This window comes from Streptopelia decaocto (assembly GCF_964273445.1).
Source record: "Streptopelia decaocto genome assembly, chromosome: Z".
NCBI classification, from domain to species: domain Eukaryota; kingdom Metazoa; phylum Chordata; class Aves; order Columbiformes; family Columbidae; genus Streptopelia; species Streptopelia decaocto.
Window position 1 is genome coordinate 80,056,932 of NC_138657.1, and position 21,155 is coordinate 80,078,086.

At 49.5% G+C, this 21,155-nt stretch overlaps 1 protein-coding gene across 5 annotated transcripts in view; it reads left to right on the plus strand.

Annotated features, from left to right (window-relative positions):
• Positions 1–15,439, plus strand: part of CTIF (cap binding complex dependent translation initiation factor) — a 148,383-nt gene extending 132,944 nt beyond the window's left edge. For all 5 annotated transcript variants that reach the window (XM_082074232.1, XM_082074233.1, XM_082074234.1 and 2 more), the window contains 2 exons: positions 8,634–8,687; positions 11,003–15,439. In XM_082074232.1, coding sequence (XP_081930358.1) covers positions 8,634–8,687; positions 11,003–11,218 — 270 coding nt within the window. In that variant the 3' untranslated portion in view covers positions 11,219–15,439. The remainder of the gene's footprint in view (positions 1–8,633; positions 8,688–11,002) is intronic.
• Positions 15,440–21,155: the final 5,716 nt, after the last annotated feature.

The window sequence follows — 21,155 nt, forward strand, 5'->3', positions numbered from 1 at the left end:
GAGCAATGGGGCCAGATCACAGGATCATAAAATCATTCAATGGTTTGTGTTGAAGGGACGTTCCCAGCTCCCCCAGTGCCCCCCCTGCCATGAGCAGGGACATCTTCACCAGCTCAGGTTGCTCAGAGCCCCGTCCAGCCTGGCCTGGGATGTCTCCAGGGATGGTTCAGCCACCACCTCTCTGCCCAACCTGGGACAGGCTCTCACCACCCAAATCCTGATCCTGATCCCACACCACCCTTCCATCCAGGTAGCTCTGTGAGGCCAGATCCGACCAGAGAAAATAAGTCCTTTATGAAGAAGGGGATTTATTTCCTCGTAAAAGTCCCCTTCTGGTCTCCATATCTCATTCTGCAAAAAGAAATCAGTGGTTTGGTTTGGTGAGACTGGGACAAACTGGGAAGTGGTTTATAGGGGGGAAACGGATGGAGGAGGGGTGAGGGATGGGAGGGAAGGGACGTCAGGGAAGGAGGGAGAAATAGGAGGCTGAGGGACGTGGGGAGGAAGGAGAAATGGGGAGAACAAACAAGAGGGGAAATGTGGGAATCCTGAAGAGGAGGACTGAAGACGTGGAAGAGCAGAGAGAAGATAAGACCCCTGTAGCTGTGCTGGCAACATCTCTCTTGTGAATGCAGCTTGTATGGGGGAAAAATCCCTTTAATCAGCACCATTTTGGTCAAAGGACAGGGTTAAGGTGAAGGAAACGGGGTTTTATTTGGGAGCAGATGAGGACAGACCAAAAAGAGGAGGGTTGCGCAATGCCTTTGAGCCCAGAAGCTCTGTTGAGTGTTTTATGTGCAAGAATATATATTCTTGGAAAGCTGCGGGACTCGTTTAGCCCCAGCAATAAAAGCGGAATGGCATATTTTAAATAAGGGAGGGGAAATGCCACCCTCGTTTCTTAGGGACCCATAGAGAAGGCAGCGGAAACAATTAGGGCAGACGAAGAAACGAAGCTTAGATACCATCTCACAGGATGGTCCCTCCTCCTCGCGTGGCTTTGTTTTTCTCCTTCGCCCTCCCTACCAGGCATTGTTAATTCCCAAAAACTCTTTTCAATGGGATGTAAACACAACTATTTGCGTCTCCCTGCCGTTGCCTTCTCTCCACTGAGCCAGGAAAGCCCGAGAGCGTCCGGAGAGCCAGGGTGGAGCCCGTCACAATCAAGCGCGATGGTCTCGCCGCTGGTTCTTTCCATCTTTTGTCTTCTCCTCGGGACCCTTGGGATGAGGTCACATCCTCCTCTCTCTCCCAGGGTTATTATGGCTTCGGCCAGGCAGGATGAAGCGGCCGTCTGGGTGGCTTGGTCGCCCTGTGAGCGCAGACTGGGTGGCTCTGTCCGTCTGTCTCACCCACCTTCAGGTCCTAAAGGTCCACCTCCAGCCGGGGGTTGTATAACTACCAAGCTACTGTTGGATTACAGCGTCTGAGTTGACGAGTGACCAGATTTTCTTCATCATTGTCTCCAGTAATTGCCTCTTAATGGTTTCCATCTTCGCAGGAATCCCTTCTGCTGTTCCAAATCCGGGGAGAGGGAGTCGTGTTTCATGGTTTCCCTTTTCTACAGTGGAAAGGAGTGGGAGGAGTTTCCCACAACTGAGTATGAGGTTTTGTTCCTCTGGCCTTAATTCCATTCACTGTTAAATATCTCTGAATTCCTCAGGAGCCTGACGAGGAGGATAACCAACATTTTGTTTTATTCGATGCTGTAAACAATCTAATCTCTTCCTACCACCCTCCCAGGGAGTCCTGGTTGGGTAATAGGAGAATAGAAGTCTCTTCCTCAGCGGAGAGCAGCATGTCACTGCAAAAGGAGCAGCTTCTACCGAACAAACTCCTTCACGTTGTCCAAAATACACTGGGGAGCTCCTTCCCACCTTGTGCCACCTCCGTGTGGGACCAGCAGTGACCCATGTTGGTGGCTTCTTCCTAATAGAGCAACACGAGCTGCTATCATCATAGAATCATTTTGGTTGGAAAAGACCCTCAAGATCATCGAGTCCAACCATTAACCCAACACTGTCACTAAACCAAATCCCTAAACAGGCCACCCCAGTCAGATAACTGGGAAGAGGGACGCCTCCATGAGATGCATGGGTTGGTGGCACCTTGTGCATCCTCAGTGGGGTTGAAGATGTCAGCAGACCTCCAGAAAGGCACGAGCAGAAGGCAATGTTGAGAGAAGCACCATTGCTGGTGGATGCGGCTCAATGCAATGTGCCTCTCCCAGCTCCATCGGGTTTTCAGAGCTCAAAAAAGCCTGTCCATTACTCAACGATGAGCACAGACAGCTCCATAAGGGAAAGGTTTGCCCCAAAACTTTGTGTTTGGGCAACCTCATCATTAAATGCGTGAGCAAAAGAGATGTCTGTGAACTTCTAAAGGGCTTCTGTTTCCAAGTGCTCGTTTGCGTCTTCTCTAGGGGAAGGTTTCACCTGATTTCCCCGGTTCCCAGGGTATGTCCAAACTTTGTACCCTTTATAGAGGGTGGCACTGGCCCAGGTTGCTGGTGGCTGCAGGATCAGGCCAACTGACCTTCTCATGTCCTGGGTTGAGGAGCTGATACCTGTAATGGGAGCAGACTGCAGAAATCCTGCAACTGGCCTTGCCGGTGGAGTGTTTGGTAATTATCCCCCACACCCTTGTTTGTACTTGGCATTTTCCTCAGTCTTGGGTGTTTTCACCACCCGGTGCCTTGTGACAGTAAGAAAAGTGGAGTTGTAGCAATTGCTTGGAGCTCCAAGAGGTGCGTGACTCTCCCCATGCCCAGCAGCCGAGCAACCCCATGGATCTTATCTCTGGCATCTCCCTTGAACACGTGTGGCAGGAGGTCGATGAGGGGCCACTGGAAAAGCAGAAAATTGCTATTTATGTATTTCTGAGGAGAGCCTGTGAAGAGCAGCAGAACTGGCTTGTGCTCCCAGGAGGATGACCAGAGAACCTTAGAATCATTGAATGGTTTGGGTTGAAAGGACCTCCCCAGCTCCCCCAGTGCCCCCCCTGCCATGAGCAGGGACATCTGCACCAGCTCAGGTTGCTCAGAGCCCCGTCCAGCCTGGCCTGGGATGTCTCCAGGGATGGTTCAGCCACCACCTCTCTGCCCAACCTGGGACAGGCTTTCACCACCCTCAGGAACAACAATTCCTTCCTTATGCCTAATTTGATTGTCCCCTCTTTTAGTGTAAAACCATCACCCCTTGTCCTATCACAACAGGCCCTGCTCAAAAGTGTCCCCAACTTTCTTCCAAGCCCCTTTATAAGGATGTCTCCATGACAACGCAGAACGCAGAGCTGGACCATATGCATCTTTTTGAGGACAAAGTCCACCCTGGCCCTTCCCAAGGTCTCCTATGGGACTGGGAAGCACCATCTTTCATGCACCCTTTCAAGCTCAAGTTCATTCTGCTTAAGCTCCAAGTGGCTCAAGTGGCTGTTTTTTTCCCTTGTTCCTAATCAAAATGTGTCTCCACTTTCACCCGCTGCCTTGTTTCACACCGGCGAGCTGGCTGCTACACCGGGATGCTGTGTTTGCAGCGTTGGTTCCTCTGCGGTTGTGCTCCACTCTCCCCAGGGTGAATACCAACAGGCACCACCTTGTGACGTACACGTCAGATGAAAAGCAGACCTGTGGGCAGGGACCGCAGGGCGGTTGCGAGGCTGGAGCTTCACACCTGAGGCTGTTTAGATGTCCACGCGTGTTGCTACCTGGATAGATCAACCTGAGATGCCCATCAGGGAGCCGGGGCAAGCGGCACATGGACTACGACCAGTCTGGCTTTTGCTGGGTCTCAAAGACATCCCAGCCTCTCCATGGGTGGATATTTTCAAGCTTTCCATGCGTTCACACCGGAGTCATCACCCAAGCATCAGAAGACACTGCGTGCGAAGGGGTAGTTTGTGGCAAGCGTTGCTTATGTGTCATTTTGCAAGCGATATCGTACACAATAATTAGTCCTATGCCTTGCAGGGGAAATACCGTTGCAGCTGGAAAGGGTAATGTGCACGTTGGGCTGCTTCCACTCCATCTCCCAGGGAGAATTCTAAGAACACAAATAAGCCTGCGTGGTTTGGTGATAAGGGATGGCGGGGCAGGTTCTTTGGTCCTGCTCATGGTGTGGGCAGCCCTGAGAGTACCAAGTAAGCACTTGAGCTTGTCAGCAGCCCAGGTGATCTCCAAAAGCAGGTAATAAACCCAAATATTGGTGGGTACGTGAATCCCATCTCTCTGTTTTGCTCCTAGTGGTCTGCACCACGTGCATTTTCATCCATTGATGTTCAGGAGGACCAGGCTGGTTCTTTGCATGATGAAGCACCACTGCGGTTTTGGGGCTTCTTTGCCCTCTCAACCACCATTGCATGCCCACCCCATGGGGTTTATGATGCTCTAAAAAGATTTAAAGAGCAGTTTTTAAGGCCATGGAAGCTGGGGGAGACTGGTCCCAGTAGCATCCCATGGAAACCAGTTGCACTCCAGAGCCACCCTCCCAGGCACTGCAGCTCCCCCGCTTCCAGAAGCAGGCGCTACAAATTATTTTGGATTTCTTACAAAAATATTAAGCCCCCAGAACCCCCTCAGGCACGCTGACCTCACAGGGGCCCTCGCCCAGCGCCCCATCTCTCAAGAGAACACCGAAATTTAGAGGAGGAGGAGCCCAGTATCTCCCACCGGTCTGCAAAGCCGCTGTTCCAGCCCCAGAAACAAAAGCGAGAAGCCCTTTCGCAACCGCGGTTGGGTATTTTATGAGTGGCCGGGCAGATTCTGGCGTGCAGCCGCCTCTCTTAGGAAATTGAGCAGACTCTTTGTCTGCTTTCCAGCAGGAACTGCTGCTTTCCTCGCCCGCCTTCGCCCGATACGGGGGAAACCGGCTGGAGAGCAAAGGGAAGAAGGCTTTTTATTTTCTCTCAGACAACCCCAGCCTCCGGGGGATGATTACGGGTTAAACCAAAAAGCATGTGAGGCTCAGCTCACCTTTGTCTGCCTCACGCTTCTTTCTTTTTCCACTCCCTCGTCCACGTTCAGCAGCCGGTTTGAAGTGTGTGGGAACCTGGTGGAGAGGGATGGGACGGTGCCCGCGGTGGGATTTGGGGCAGACGCACGTAGCAGGGAGGAGTGGTTATAAATAGCTAAATAAATAATAATTCCAAGGTGGGAGTGGTAATTTAATGGGTATAGCGTGTTTGCGTTAAAATATTTTACGTAAATATGAATTAGACTTCAAAAGATGAACACGATCGGTTGGGTTTGGGTTTATGGTCACGCAAGTGCCGTCGCTTTGTGGTTGTGACTTTCCTGGAGGTCTTGAAGTGTTTGAACCGTTTTCTCTTGCAGGGTTGACACAGGGGGGATCAAGGAGCTTTGGGAAACGCTGTGCTCCTGCTGAAGCACCCACCCTTGGGTGCTTGGGGGGCTTGGTTGGGGACAAAGCACCCTTTGAAAAATGGGTGCAAGACTTTATCAGTGGGTGAGGACATGGATGGCAACACGGTCCTTGCAAGTGCCACCTTTGCTGTCTGCCTTCAGCAGCCCATGCCGTGCTAGGGAGAGCAAACTGGGCTTCTTGATGTCCTCCAGCAGCAGATCTCTAGTGCCTACAGCCCAGGGAAGCTCCAGAGCCCCAGTCCAGTGTGCCAGAAACATAGTTAAGACCAAGAAGATGCAGAGAAACAGTGACATCTTCCTGATCGTCCTGGATTCAGACCACTGCACTGATGCAGGTAGCTGACGATCATCTGTGGGCATGGACTGGTTCATGGAGCACCAGCAGATCCACATGCTGGACCCCAGTCCGCTGCGCAGGGCTGTGCCTGGCTTTGGTGGGCAGGTTGTGGGCCTCCTCAACCCACGTATCACAAGCAGAGGTTGGACTGTGGCCCTTGGGAACGGTGTCTCTTGGTGCCTAAATGGAGCAGTGGGCACGTGATGGCTGAACAGACAAGGTGGAGCACGTGGTGCTTGGATGGATGACGTGGAGCACATGGGGTCTTGATGAAGCAGTGGAGCACATGGCACTTGGATGGATGAGGTGGAGCACATGGGGTCTTGATGAAGCAGTGGAGCATGTGGCACTTGGGTGAGGTGGAACACGTGGTGCTTGGATGGAAGAGGTGAAGCACATGGTGCCTGGATGGACAAGGGGAAGCACATGGTGTCTCAATGGACAAGTTGGAGCATATGGTGCCTAGATGGATGTGGGGAAGCACATGGTGGCTTGATGGAGCAGTGGAGCTCGTGGTGCTTGGATGGATGAGGTGGAGCACATGGTGCTTGATGAAGCAGTGGAGCACGTGCTACTTGGATGGATGAGGTGGAACACATTGTGCCTCAATTGATGGGGTGAAGTACATGGTGTCTCGATGAAGCAGTGGAGAACGGGGTGCTTGGATGGACGAGGTGGGGCACATCATGCCTGGATGGACAAGGTGGAGCACATGGTGTCTCAGTGGAGCACATGGTGCTTGGATGGACAGTGTGGAACATGTGGTGCTTCAGTGAATGAGATTTAGCACATGGTGCCCTGATGGACAAAATGTAGCCCATGCATTCTCCTTGTTCAGCCAAGTCACATGGGATGAGCTCCAGGAGAGCACCATGAAGGTAGAAGGCGCCTGCCCAAGAATTGCGGCAGGATGTAGTCTCTGTTTCATCATAGATAAGACTATTGCTCATTAGCCAAATATCCAGACACTTGACAAGTGACATTTTCATCCTCACAAAGAACTTTCGAGGTAAGGAAGTGTGTCCCAGCTCTGCAGGTGGGAAGGGCTGGAACTGGGCCACCATTGGTCCTTCCTACTCAGTCTTAACTCCACTTTTCTTTCATTTCTATGTTATATTCATTACTAAAGAAGCAGAAAGATGAATACGTATTTAATTTGCCGCCCTGCTTCATGCCATGCTCACCAGCTAGATACCCCAGGAGTGAATTTTTGGACTCCTGCCTGTTTATATTTGTCCCTAATTTATTTTTTTTTTCCTTGTTGTTTGGTTTGAAATAATCTCATGGGGTTTTTTTTTACAAAGAATCTGCAAACTGTTTGTGAGAACTTATCTCAGACCATGCAGCTTGGGCTTAACTAACATTTTCCAAACAACTCAGCAGAAAGATAAACTGGCGGGGATGGTGGTGGAGCTGTTGCATGTCTCCAAAACCCTGGCTGAACCTTTGGCTAATGCGAGATAAAAAACAATGGACCACAAGCTCCTCGAGATGCTGTAAACATCATTTTCAATGCAAACAAGCTGCTGGCTGCTGAAAACAGGACAAGGTGAAAACAAAACTTCGAGAGGAATGATGATTCTAGTTTTTTCTAGCTATTTTTCCAGCAGTTGTGGAGCTGGTAAACAAATAAGGCATTTATTTATAAAGGAAACATGAAAAAAAATGAGAGTGAGACAGAGAGATGATAAGGCCAAGAATCAGAATTGAGATTTTAACTAAGGGACATGACTTTGGAGCACGTTTAGTTATGCTGAGCAATTTTTAGACAGGCAGCTTTAATTAGTGCAAACACTTTCCCGAAGTTTGCCTTTCCCTGATGAATTTCAGATACTAATGAAGCCACTTTTTCCTAATTTTTCTCCTTTTTTCTCGGTGTTTAGTGCATTCGCTCAGCTCCGCTGTGTGTGCAGGGATTAGCTCGGGGCTCGTTCAACCCAAGGTGATGGAGTGGAGGCGGCTGTAGCTTCAGGCGCTGCCAGCGCTTGTAATTTCATCAGCCACCCCACGGTACAGTGTTTTTCATAGTGCTCCCGCTCGCTTTCTTGGCTGATTGAGAGCCTCAGTATTTTTATCTACTTGGAAAAAACAACTAGAACAACCATGCTTTTTCTTGCGGTTACCCAAAACGCCGCCTTTGTGTGCGTGACGAAGTCATGAAGATGAAAACAAAGAAAAATGTGAATTTTTGATCCATTTTCAAGGCTCTTTGCATGTGGTTTTTGGGGGTGGGACGTGCTGAGCTCCTACACTTCACCATCATCAGGTAGAGTGTGTCCCGAGTCTGAACCAAGAGGGACAAGCATCTTCCTTCCCCATCACAGCAACATTTTGGGTCTCTCGTGGAAACTCCTCATGCTTCCAAGGTCAGGTTTGGGATGCGAAGTTCATGATGGGGTTGGAGTCGCTGCACCTCAGACACCGTAGTTTCGCACCACTATATAATCAGTCTAGAAGGAGCCGTGTTAATTACGGTGTCTTGGCTGTAGCGCTTCCCCATCGGGTAATTTTGTGGCTGGTCGAAGTGTCCCCATGGGGATGGAGAGGTTTGGTGGTGGGTGGCTGCCTCTTGGGCAGAGCTCTTCCCTTCCAAACAGCCGCTCCGATGTTGTCCTTGACAGTTGTAATAGTATTTAGTCACATTTTCTAATTGCCTGCCGTGGGATTTAAAAAAAAAAAAGGCAGTGTAACCCAAATGAATTTTATTTTGAAAGCTGTTAATCTAAATTCTCTGCATTTTGTCACTGCTTATCTTAATTTTTTGTGCTGGCGATCACTTTCCCCGCCTCTTTCTTATTTTCTGTCCTTTGCTCCTGGAAGTGGCAAAAGCCAAGCTGGGTGTAGAGATGGAAGGAAGGTCACACGGGAGGCGGAGGTGACACATTTCTCACTGCTGCTCTCTTCTCTCCTTTGCAGTTGTTGCAATCTCAGGATGTGAAGGAAGATGCTGTGCTCTGCTGCTCCATGGAGGTAGGAGAGCACCTGCACCACCCATCCCGGTCCTCACGGCTTTGTCCCTTCTGTCCTTGGCTACACAAGTCTCAAGCAGCTCTTGGGTGTTTCCAAACCCAGTCAGCCTTGTTGCCTCTTTCCCTCTGGAATCGCAGAATGGTTTGTGTTGAAGGGACGTTCCCAGCTCCCCCAGTGCCCCCCCTGCCATGAGCAGGGACATCTTCACCAGCTCAGGTTGCTCAGAGCCCCGTCCAGCCTGGCCTGGGATGTCTCCAGGGATGGTTCAGCCACCACCTCTCTGCCCAACCTGGGACAGGCTCTCACCACCCTCAGGGACAACAATTCCTTCCTCATGTCCAGCCTGAATCTCCCTCCTTTAGTTTAAAACCATCAGCCCTTGTCCTGTCACTACAGGCCATGCAGAGTAGATAAATGACATCACCATGAGATAAGAGATGTCCCTTGAGAGTCTTATCACTTCACTTTTGATGAATGTAAATGGATGCGAAAGGTTTGGTAGCTGAGGTCCCATCCCAAAATTATACCATCCTGGTTCCTTCAAATCTCGCCATGTGTTTATTTTTATTTTTTAAGCACAAAAAACCTCTGTATTGCAGCAAAAACTGCCCCTTGGCTGACAGGGAGAGGCTTGCTGTGCTCAGCAGCAGCTTTGCAGACAAACACTGCTGCAAATAGAGCGGAGTTTCATTAGTTTCGCTTTTAGGAAGCAATTGGCCTGTGGAGACAGATGCCTTCCTTGCAGAGAGTGGTTGAAATAGCAGCCTGAATGGTTAAAATTCAGCAAAGTGACAGGCAACTGAGGAGGAGAGGTTGAATTTTACAAGTTAGGCCTCCGGGGAGCTCAGTGTTCAGGTCCTATGAGCTTCCATGATGATGGACTCACTGCTGTCCCCTCCAAGCTTGGCCTTCTCCTCTGTGGGACCACCCGGTCCTTATGCTGCTCCATGGAGACTCTCCAAAGAGTAATCACATTAAAAAAACCCTGGGCTGTCCTCAGAGAAGCGGGACGACGGTTGTAAATGCAGATCTTGGCAGGGCAGGATTTGTTATGCATACAAGAGGCCTCTGCTGATTGCAATTAACGACGGGGAGTCACTGACAGTGGTGAATCAGCGCGTAAATGAAGGGCCAGGTAGAAGGCAGCAATACCACATCACAGCCTGCACTTTGTTTTGACAATAACATGATTTTTTTAGGTGGGTTTTTTGTTTTGTTTTGTTTTGTTTTGTTTTCAAAAGCAATCCAGCGTTGCCGCCTTTGAAGTCAGTGGGAGCTGAACCATTCGCTCCTCCAGCAGCCCGGCACGGATGCTTTTGAAAACCTCGCCCTTCATCTTCGGCTCTTGGAGTCTGCTGATGGGTGGTTTTGGTTTTCAGAAGCCACGACGCCTTTACCCCATGTGTTCGCCCTGCCACACCGAGCAGGGAGAGTCATAGGGATGGAATCGTAGAATCACAGAATGGTTTGTGTTGAAGGGACGTTCCCAGCTCCCCCAGTGCCCCCCCTGCCATGAGCAGGGACATCTTCACCAGCTCAGGTTGCTCAGAGCCCCGTCCAGCCTGGCCTGGGATGTCTCCAGGGATGGTTCAGCCACCACCTCTCTGCCCAACCTGGGACAGGCTCTCACCACCCTCAGGGACAACAATTTCTTCCTCATTTCCAGCCTGAATCTCCCCTCTTTTAGTGGGGCAGAATCCCTTCCCTGACCTGCTGCCCACGCTCCTGGTGATGCAGCCCAAGGCACAATTGGTTTCTGGGCTGCAAGCGCACATTGCCGGCTCATGTCCCATCTCTCATCCCCCAGCACCCCCAAGTTCTTCTCCTGGGGGCTGCTCTCCATCCCTTCACCCCCACCATGTGCTGATACCAGGGGTCAAACACCCAGGTGCAGGACCCTGCTCTTGGCCTTGTTGAACTTCATGAGGTTCATGTGGTCCCACTTCTTGAGTTCGTCCAGGTCTCTCTGGATGACGTCCATGTCCCTGTGGATGCCATCCTGTCCCTCAGACATGTCAGCTGCACCACTCAGCCTGGTGTCATCTGCAAGCTTGCTGAGGGTGCACTCAATCCCTATGTCTATGTCACTGATTAAGATATTAATTAGTACTGGTCCCAGTATGGACTCCTGAGGGACAGTGTTTGTCACTAGTGTCCATCCAGCCACTGAGCCATTGCCCGCTACCCTCTGGATGCATCTGGAGGGCACCTGTGAAAGCCAGCGGGTTGTTTTAATATCATAAAATTATAGAATCAAGTTGGAAGGGACCTGTAAGGATCACTATGCCATGGTTGACTCCATCTTCTCCTGACAGCTGCAGAGCACCGGCCGGCTGCTGGAGGAGCAGCTGCCCGAGATGATGACGGAGCTGCTGGCGATAGCCCGCGACAAGATGCTGTGTCCCTCCGAGTCCATGCTGACGCGCTCCCTGCTGCTGGAGGTCATCGAGCTGCACGCCAACAACTGGAACCCCCTGACGCCCACCATCACGCAGTACTACAACAAAACCATCCAGAAACTGACGGCCTGAGGGGCACGGCAAGGTGGGGTGGGAAGGGCCGAGGAGACGACACACACACTTTGATGGGGATCCAGCAAGAGCTTTTCCCATTTCAATCCCCCCAGCAAGACCAAACCCCAGCATGCTCGAGAATCTGTTCGTGGGGTGGGGAGGGAGAAGCATGTTTCTTTTTTTCAGCCACGTCGCCAAGTGCCACCCCTCTTCTTCCCCGCCGTGGTTTTTGTTCTAGGGGGTGTTTCTTTTTGTTTCTTCTGAACTCATTGCTCAAGCGGCAGCGACGCATCCCGCCGGGTTATTGTTAAGAAGATGGAGAATAATCCAAGTAGGGGCTGGTATTGTTTTCACGCCGTCCTCCTGCCTTGCCCCGGCCAACTGGCAGGAGACAGCAGGCAGCAGATGTCTCGGGAGGACAAAGCCAGACACACACGACACCAGATGCTCATAATTGATGGCTTTTGTCGAGCGGGGGCTTGCGTTAGGTTTTATCCCCCCCCTCAGCCTTTCCTCTTGTCTTCGACTTTCTGTGTGTCCCTCCCCTCCCCACCAGCCCTTCGGCAGCGGGCGGGAGAGCGGGGATAGCTTTCTGATTTGCACTGGGTTTTCTTTTTTCTCGGGCGTTTGTATTTTCTTCCTGTTTTGTTGTTCTCGTTGAACGGACAATTGCGAGCAGCTCGGAGACAGGGAAGGCAACACCTTCCCGCGAGCTGATAACCGTTTACGTGAAGATGCTGAAGCAGGAGGAGCATTTTCCAGGAGTCCAAAAGCCACTTGTAGAAGTAACGTCGCCACCGTCGTCTTGCCAGTGACCTCCTCGATGGACTGAGAAACGTGTCCTCTGAGCTGGGAGCTCTAAAAACCAGGGGATTCTGCAGCTCTTGCTGTTAAATTCACTGTTATCCCTCAGCCACTATAGCCCATTTCATAATGTTATTTTTTTTTGTTTGTTTCCATTGAAGGAGTGCTTTATTGTAATTAATGTCCTGGTTGTAATTATACATTTAAATCCAGGCCTGTTAGAGTCGGGCCTAATGGTGTACAGGGCGAGGGAGAAATGAAGGTTTGATGTTCTTTGGAGACTGGGAAAGACAAGGTGTGAATAGGAGAAAAAAAGGAGGAAAAATAAGAAAAGCCAAAAACAGAGGTTTTTGAGCCTGGCTTCGAACTAGGTGAATTTGCTCGCCAGTGTTTCTGGGTGTGTGCTGGACGGGAGTGGATCTGCCCCATGGTTGGTTCAAGTGTCGCTGTGTCCTGGAGGGATGGGCGATGTGTTCAGAGGACGGTTTGCCCGTGGATCCCCATGTTGCTCTGCTGGAGCATCCTGAGGCAGAGGGGGGTGACGGCGAGATGCCACCTGGGTGAGGAGATGCCCCGAGGATGAGGACACTGGAACGGACTGACACACCACACCATTGCATCACTCCCCAGATCGTCAACAAGACTTGGTGGTCTCCTTATTTGCTTGTCTAGCGATGCTTTGACTTATTAAATCACATCAGGTGCTTATTTCGGTGAAGCCTCACGGGGATTTGAGCTGCCCCATCCCAGTGGCGCAGTGGAAGAGAAGCCAAGGAAAGCACGATGCCGGCAGCCCATCCTGTTTTCTTCCCAATATTCAATTTATTTTCCTTTCCTGGTGTAAGAAGAAAACTCACACTGTGGTGCCAGCACACACAGACCCCGGACCAAGCAGGCTGGGTCTGAACTCAGCAGCTCAAACCCATTTTTTCCAAGCAAAACACTGAATTTCTGGTAGATTGTAGAGAAGCGAGATTTCACCCTGACCTCTTTGGATGTGCAGTATGTTCTCGGGTGCCTTATGAATGTGTTGGTCTGTCTGCGATGGGGAGGAAGCTTTTGTTGCAAAATTTAAAAGGGCAGAAATTTTCAGCAGAAAATGCGTTGCAGAAGGGGAGAGTCCTGATGTCACGGTTCAACATTATTTGAATTTTCATCTGTTTTCTAGTCCACACGTGGAGCAAAAGGCAAGAGCTGGAAACAGGAGCTTGAATTTTCCTGTCTGCTCAGCAAGCGGCAAAGTTATTGGTGGATGCGTTGGAAAAACTTGATTTCTGCTTCGTGGATTCAAGCCCAGGAGCTTCACATGGTGACGGCACCTTGTGCTGGGTCGGCTTCGTTAGCAGCAATGGGGTTTGAAAGTATTAACGAGCAGCTGAACTTAATTAAGGCAGCAAAGCCCATCAGTGTTACAAGGCTCAGGTTTGTGCCTGTTGCTCTTGGCTTTCCCCGATTTCTCGGGGAGCAGAGGAGAAGGGGATTTAACACCCATCACAGCGCACCCAGGTGCAGTGTTGGTCTTCTGGGAGAAGACCTGAAATCCAGTTTTGTCTTGAATTTTATTTTTTAAAATAAAGAACAGAAAAGTTCTATAAGGGAGGCAGAGACAGATGGGTGCCAAGGCTCCCATCGCCACTTCTCTCCTCCCCTTCCTACAGAATTTGCTCTTGGGATGTAGTGAAAGAAGAAGAATAAAAAGAAAAACCCAGAGAAGATGAGACTTTTTCCTTCTAAAAAATGTGCATTCTTCACCCATCGGTGCATCAGGAGGCGTTCGGAGGCAAAGGGTGAGCCCCGTGGCAGTATTTCTGCTTAAGCATTTCCCTATTCCTACCAACCATGAGGGTTCATTCAGTTGTGCCCCCAACTGGGCTTGGCCCATGAATTTCCCCCCAACATCTGGGATTTCTCCCACCGAAGAACTTTTATGTGAAACCCGTTGTTTTTTAACGTCTCGCCATTTGTCTCTGCTATTAACATACTTTCATCCAGCCATTAACTGCTTCGGTACGTCAGTTGCTCCGTCGATACATGAAAAAAATCAAAACGTTGACCAAAAATTGATTTTTTTTTTTCCCAAAAGTTACATGCTGCCAATGGTATCTTTCTGAAGCCCATCAGTGGGAAGCCAGTGAGCATATGGCATCATTAACCACGGTACCATCTTGGGAAAACAGGTACCATGAGGTCATTTGATGGGGAGCAGTGCTGGGAAGTTTTGGGGGTTTCATTGAGTATTTTCTTCTTTTGTTTTTGACTTCTATTTTTTTTTTAATCGACTTTCTTTAGAAACAGTCGCCAAAGAGTGTAATTCTACACCGTGCATCTTTGAAGGTGCGAAGCCACCGGCTACATCGCCCCGAATTAGCAGGATTTCATCTTTGCCGTTCCATAAAAGTATCTGTTTGGGGTTTTAATATATTTTAATGTATTTTCCCCATCAGCAAAGGGGGAAAATTACCTCCTTGGGCCAAACATGTGTGGGGCCAAACCTGGGGGTGGTGTAAAGGCTGAAGCATCCGCAGGGGAGCGATGCTCTGCGCCCGTCCCCCCTGGACGCAAAGCATTTAATTCACCCCATTCCCAGTGAAATTATTTCCAAACTGAAGATTTTTTGCTACTCACAAAGTAACTTGCTCAGTTTCCTCATGAGGGTTTTCACCCCTGTTTGGAAAAGTCTCATATATGGAGGTGAAATGAAAATGGGGGGCGGAGGGGGAGAAAAGGAAAAGTAAGCGATTTGCTTTGCTCCCCTCTTCCCCCAATGGAGATTAATTAGTATCTATTCTTGGCATGATTGATGGCTTTGAAGGAAAACTTGTCAGAATAACTTATGATTTATTTTCATGCTTATTTTTATAGCATCCCTCACTTGGAAGTCTCTCAAAATCTTGAATAGGTTTGGTTTTTTTATTTTTTAATTTCCCCACTGGGTATTTTATGGCTTTACACGAATTTCGCTCTTCTTGGTGTTAGTTGTTAGCCGGTCCCGGTGATACTTGCAGTATTTTTTCAGGCAAAAATGACACTAAGGGTCGCGAAGTCCACTGTCGATAGCCAAGGGAGCTGCAGTGTCCTGCAGAACACGGAGTTGAATGCTAGCAATTCATTATTATTTTTTTTAATGTATTTATTTACATTTAAAAAAGAAAAAAAAAAGCTACATTTTTAATTTAAACATATTTGTTAAACTAAGTGCTTTAAAAAAAAATTTAAAAAATATTTAAAAAAAAAAAAGGAAAAAGGTTTTGGGGAGAATAAAGACTAGATATTCATACTAGAGGAAACACAAATTCATCGTTTTCAGCATTTCAGAGACTGTTAAAACAAGGGAGATAATAACTCTTTGTGGCAATTCAGTCTTTGTTTATAGAACATCCAGACCCACTGTATGCTATAAAAATGCATCATCTGAGTAATAAATGTTTAAAGCTTGACGTTTTCCCATCTCTTTGTGGGTACGTGTGTGGGTCTGCGAGAGACCTTGTGTCAGATGAAAGAAAATATAAAAGGGGGGAAAATATATTGGTGTTTGCTTGGAAATGTGGCTGTGGGACTGATCCTTCCCTCTGCTCCTGGCGCTAGGTCGGATCCCAGCCCAAACCAATTAATTTTTGGCTAATTGGAGCGCATGCGTTGGCCCGGGAAACCGTGGGGGTCACCGGGGTTCAGTGTTTTGTGTCATCGGGCTCCGGCCAGAAAATTGGAAGTGAACCGGTTCCTGCTTTTGAAGAAACGTTCTTGCGAAATGCCCTACGTGACCGTGCGCTCGCCGCAAAATAAATACATCAAAAGGAGGTGGGGCTGTGGCAGAGGGATCCACGCTGGGGGCTCAAGCCATAAATAAATAGGTGTTAAAATGAGGTACAAGTCACCCCATGTTCCATGCAACCCCGTATCTGCTTGAGGAAAGAGCCTTCGGTTCCTTAGATCCTTCTTGACTTGTGCTGTTGGCTTTCAGGATCATCTCCTCCTGCATCTCCCAGAAGGCAGACACCAGCCTTGAAGTCCGTGCAAAGCATTTGATGAGAATTTAACTCAATCTGCCAAAAAAACTCAGTTTCTTTCTGCTCTTCTGCCTGCAAGTCAAGGTCTTGGCCATCATGAGCAACATCCATGCTGGTAAATTAAACATGGCCAAGGTCAAGTGGTGGAGAGTGACCCGTGTCCTTAATGGAACCGAGTTGATCCATGAGGTTTGCTTTCCTTTTTCATAACTCCTTATGGGTTTTTTTGCCTCCAAAAGCCCATTTCTGCAGTAGCTCCCCAGCACAGCACACCCAGGCTGGGTCCCTGCCCAGGGGACAATGCTGTCCCCACACCTCATCTTTTCTGTACCAACACTGAAGGTTGGTGACGTGACCCACCAGGCAGCGTTACTTGTGACATGGGGCACCACCTGGTCCATCCTTCTGTCCCAAAGCATCACCAACACCTGTCCTGGGGGTGTTTGTCCAACACATCCTGGTGATGGAGGGCAGAGTGCCCATTGCCTCTGGAAAATGTCCTGTGATGGACAACATGGTCATTCCAGGATGTTTACATTGGGCTATAAGTTAGAAATATGTCATATAAACCTCCTGTTTAGTCCTTTAGACAATCACCAGATGTTATTTTGATGATAGCACAGGGAAAAACAATAAACTGGCTCATGCCATCTGCTGCTGAAAAGCTGACCCAATAGATTTTGTCCTTTTACTGGTTTTGTCCTCCTAATTACTCCTGGGTCCTTCCCATAATTTCTGTTGCTTCCTCAACTGGGTGGAAGAAAGTTGTGCAGCAAGTGAGACAAATCACTGCTGGTAGATGACGGATGAAACCGTCCAAATCTCTCCTCCAAAGTCACCTTGTCCAAGGATCCATCTCTAAATGTCCCCATCAACTGCCCCAGCCTACAGCTCCAGGGTGTGCTGGAGCTGGAGTTTGACTTGTTCCACAAGTCAAGGTTGTGAGCATCTGGACCAGCTTCAGAGTCATCAACACTGGAGCTGGGCTGGGAGCAGCCAAGCCAAGAGGATGGTCCCTGGGACCACCGAGATACAGTAAATGAGAAAATAACCTGCAATAAACTGAACATTTTGGAGCAGATGGATGGGCATTGCTGCAGATCTGAAGCTTTTCAAGACGCAGGGGTATTTCTGGGAATTCCTCGTGGCTGCCGAAAACTTGGCAACAAGTAAAGAAACACCACGTATTGGAGTAAGTTCGCTTGGCTTTCCTGAAACACAGCAAACCTGCAAACAGCCGGGATGTTCGTCTCTCCCAGCAGCTCCGCTTCTAATACTGCGTAATAAACAGAGTTTTTAAGTGCTCGTGCTGGTGGCAGAGCGGATGACAAAGATAAATCCTAAGTGACAAAGCACATTCACACTTAATGTCACAGCATCGCTGCCGTGTGTGCAAGCTGAAGCGTAGCTTAAATGGTTATTACTGGGGGTGCAACAAGAACAATTATAACAAAACAATAATGCGCATTACAGGACTATATGGCCTCCTATATCTTTTTAGATCCTACATTGTGATCACTAATTATAAAGCCGGAGACTTGTGCAGCTACATAAATGTGACTTCTGAGCTGAGCTTTATGTCTGTCCCGCTCCTCAGGACTTCTCTGAATTGATTTCTGCAAAAAGTAATCCCTTTCTTGGGCTATAATGTAATGATTTAAACATTTCCAGGGATGCAGACTCCTGGAGGGTTGCTCTGTTTCTCCTCGCTGTTAAAGACAACCACAGGGTCTCAAGGATGGATGGTCCCAGGTCAAGCCACCAAAATGGAGGTTTTTTAGGTAGGTTTGGCTTCCTCTACCCCGTGCAAAGGCATCGCTCCCTTGGAGCTGCAGCATCACGATGGGGAAAGCCTTGGTGGGTTGGATGCCAAGCTGATGCCTCATCCCGTGCCGGATCAAAGCTGTGTAACCAGTTCCCACCAGTCCTAGCTGTGCCATGGAATTAACGGGGAAAAAATGCACAATCCCTCTCCAGAGAAATGCCGAGATTTCAAAACTCCATTCTGTCCTAGATCGCCCGAGTTCTTCACCAAACAAAGCATTTCGTTTTGATGTATGTTATGTTGCTGTAGCAATAACATTTAAACAAAGCGTTTGGCCTTTATTAGCACAGACTTTTTCAATAACTTCCCACCGAGCTTTCCCGTGAAAAGTTTCCACTTTGGGAAAAGCGATGCCAGGAGGTGGCGAAGGTCTGATGGAAGCTATGACCTCCACCGTGCGCCGCGTGGTCCTGGGCTTGCTTCAGCCTCCTCTCCGAGATGTGCCAGAGGGAAACGCGTCAACGTTTGATGCCTGTCCCCACGCATGTCGTTCTTTGACATCCAAATACATGACATGAACGTGCCAAGATGGGGTGGGAGCTGGACAGACGCCTCTGGTGACCCCATGGTGGTCATTGGTGATGGAACTGTGAGGAGAAACCAGGTTCTGGAGCAGATCGGTGGCTTTGCGACAGGTGGACATGTGGTGGCTACAGCCAACTGAGGACCTGGAGTGTCGTCATGTGCGTGAGAGGTGGAGAAAGCGGTCCATGGGATTCCCTGGCATCTAGGACCTGTGAGAAGTCCAAATGGCTGGTTGTGGAGACCATTTCCACCCTTCTGCAGGAAGAACCGAGCCTGGGTTTTACTTGAAGGATGTTCAGAGGTACCGGTGGGTTCTCCTGGTCCGGGAGATAAGTCCCATTGGCTTTTGCTTCATGCATTCACCAGAGAGATGTTCCTTCTGGTGTCCTGTGCGTGGAGACAGGGAACGAGCAGCTCTCTCTTACCTTAAGAACCATAATCATGAGCTGTGCATGAGCCTGGGCTTTCTTAGCAGATCCAGCATCAGATGTGCAACCCCCCGAGCAGGAGCCGGGATGCTGGGCACAGCTGGGTCATGAGCCACATCAGCCTGACGTGCCGTGGTCAGACATCATTTCAGCTGAGGGTTCTCCAGGCCCCATGTGTCAACCACAGCCAAATGTGACAGTCATTGGCATGGTTTTGTCCATGCGTCAAACTCAAATCTTGATCAGCATTTACCTCTCCCTAGTAGTAGAAGGAGAACCCAGTGGTTCTGAGACCTGTCATGGGCAGGCAGAAATCCTCCTGTGTGCTGTCCAGCCATGGCCCAGAGCTGCAGACAGAATCACAGGATCACAGAATCATTTTGGTTGGAAAAGACCCTGAAGATCATCAAGTCCGACCATTAGCCCACCCCTGGCACTGCCCCATGTCCCTGAGAACCTCATCTGTGTGTATTTCCAACCCCTCCAGGGATGGTGACTCCAGCACTGCCCTGGGCAGCCTGTTCCAAAGCCCCACAGCCCTTTGGGGAAGAAATTGTTCCAAGATCCAACCTCAACCTCCCCTGGCGCAACTTGAGGCCGTTTCTTTGTGTCCCTGTGTCCCCTCAGCTCCTGTTCTCCAGCTGAACCCCCCAGGTCCCTCAGCCGCTCCCATCACACTTGTGCTCCAGCCCCTTCCCCAGCTCCGTTCCCTTCTCTCAACTCGCTCCAGCACCTCAAGGCCTTTCTTGGCGTGAGGGGCCCAAAACTACCCCCAGGATCTGAGGTTTGGCCTCCCCAGGTCCCAGCACAGGGACGGTCACTGCCCTGGGCCTGCTGGCCACACCAGTGCTGGGACCAGCCAGGATGCTGGTGGCCTTCCCTACTATCTCCTCTGCAAACTCTCCTGGGCAATCAGGGCCCATAGTTGAGGCCTGACCCTCCCAAAAACTCCCAACCCAACCCTTGATCCTACAGAAACCTCCAGGCCTTTCTCCTCATCCCTCACCCCCATGGATAGAGAAGCGACACCGCATCTCCCAGTAGTTAAATCCAGCAGAACGCTGGGGCAGGAAAAGCACCTTTCAAGCTCAGAGATCAGTTTTGAAATTACAATTTTTGCTGTTTTTAAATGTTGAGCTGCAGAAGAGCTCAAATTCAGCTTTCAAGGCAAGTCTAGAACAGGCCCAATTCAGTAAATCAGCAGCTACGGAGCACGAGGGTGGGAGGTGGGCTCCCAAATACCTGTCTGGTGGTAATTGCACATGTCTGATGAAGAACTGGTTTGAGGGCAAATACAGTAAAATATTGCTCTGGGGCAAGAAACACAACAAAGGTTGTGAAATCCAGTTCGCGGATTGTTTTACAGCTCAGGTAACTTCTGTCCCCGGGGCTGGATTTTACGACCCATGCGAGAAATCAAACCCTCGCTCTCAAGGCTGTGCTGCTCTTCTTTTAAAGCACAAAAAAATGTGGCGTATTTGTTCAAAAACAAGTTTTTGTCCTGATTTCCTAAAGATAAATGCGGTCTTATTTTTTCAGGGCAATGAAGCATTTGGGAGAGGGATTGTGTTGCATGGGGGGGTTGCAAGTGCTCATCTCCCCGGTGGTTTTCTATGATCGTTGCATGGACACATACTCCTGTATATATTCTTTATAGAATATTACACTTCTCTTGCTTCTGTGAGCACTTCTCAAAGCAGTGCTGGGGGTCTCACTGCTCTCCTGGGCGTGGTCTAAGCCCAAATAACCCAGCTTAGGTTCTATTTTTGAGCTAATTTACCCATTTTTTCCCCATTTGCTCTCTGTCCTGTAATGTAAAATTCCCTTTGCCCCCTCTGCGTTCGCTCCTGCCCCTCTCCAGCTCCGTGCTGCCACGTTTGTCCACGTCTGCTCCTTTTCCACAGCTCAGGATGTGGAAATGATGAGTTGTCCTTGTGCCGGTCCCCATCTGCAGTCACATTTCTGAGGACAAGCGACCATGCCTGGTCCTTAAATTTCCAATTTAGACTCTCAACACCTTGTACAAGGGTTTTCTGTCTTTTTAATACTTTTCAAATGCTACGAGCACCACAGCTGGGTCATGCCAGGTTTGCATCCCACTGGGAAGAGCCACCCCCTGTGTGTGGTGTTCACAGAATCCCAGAATGTCAGGGTTGAAGGGCCCTGTAAAGCTCATCCAGTGCAATCCCCCCATGGAGCAGGAACACCCAGATGAGGTTCCACAGGAAGGTGTCCAGGCAGGTTGGAATGTCTGCACAGAAGGAGACTCCACAACCCCCTGGGCAGCCTGGGCCAGGCTCTGCCACCCTCACCAGGAAGAAGTTTCTTCTCAAATTTAAGTGGAACCTTTTGTGTTCCAGTTTGTA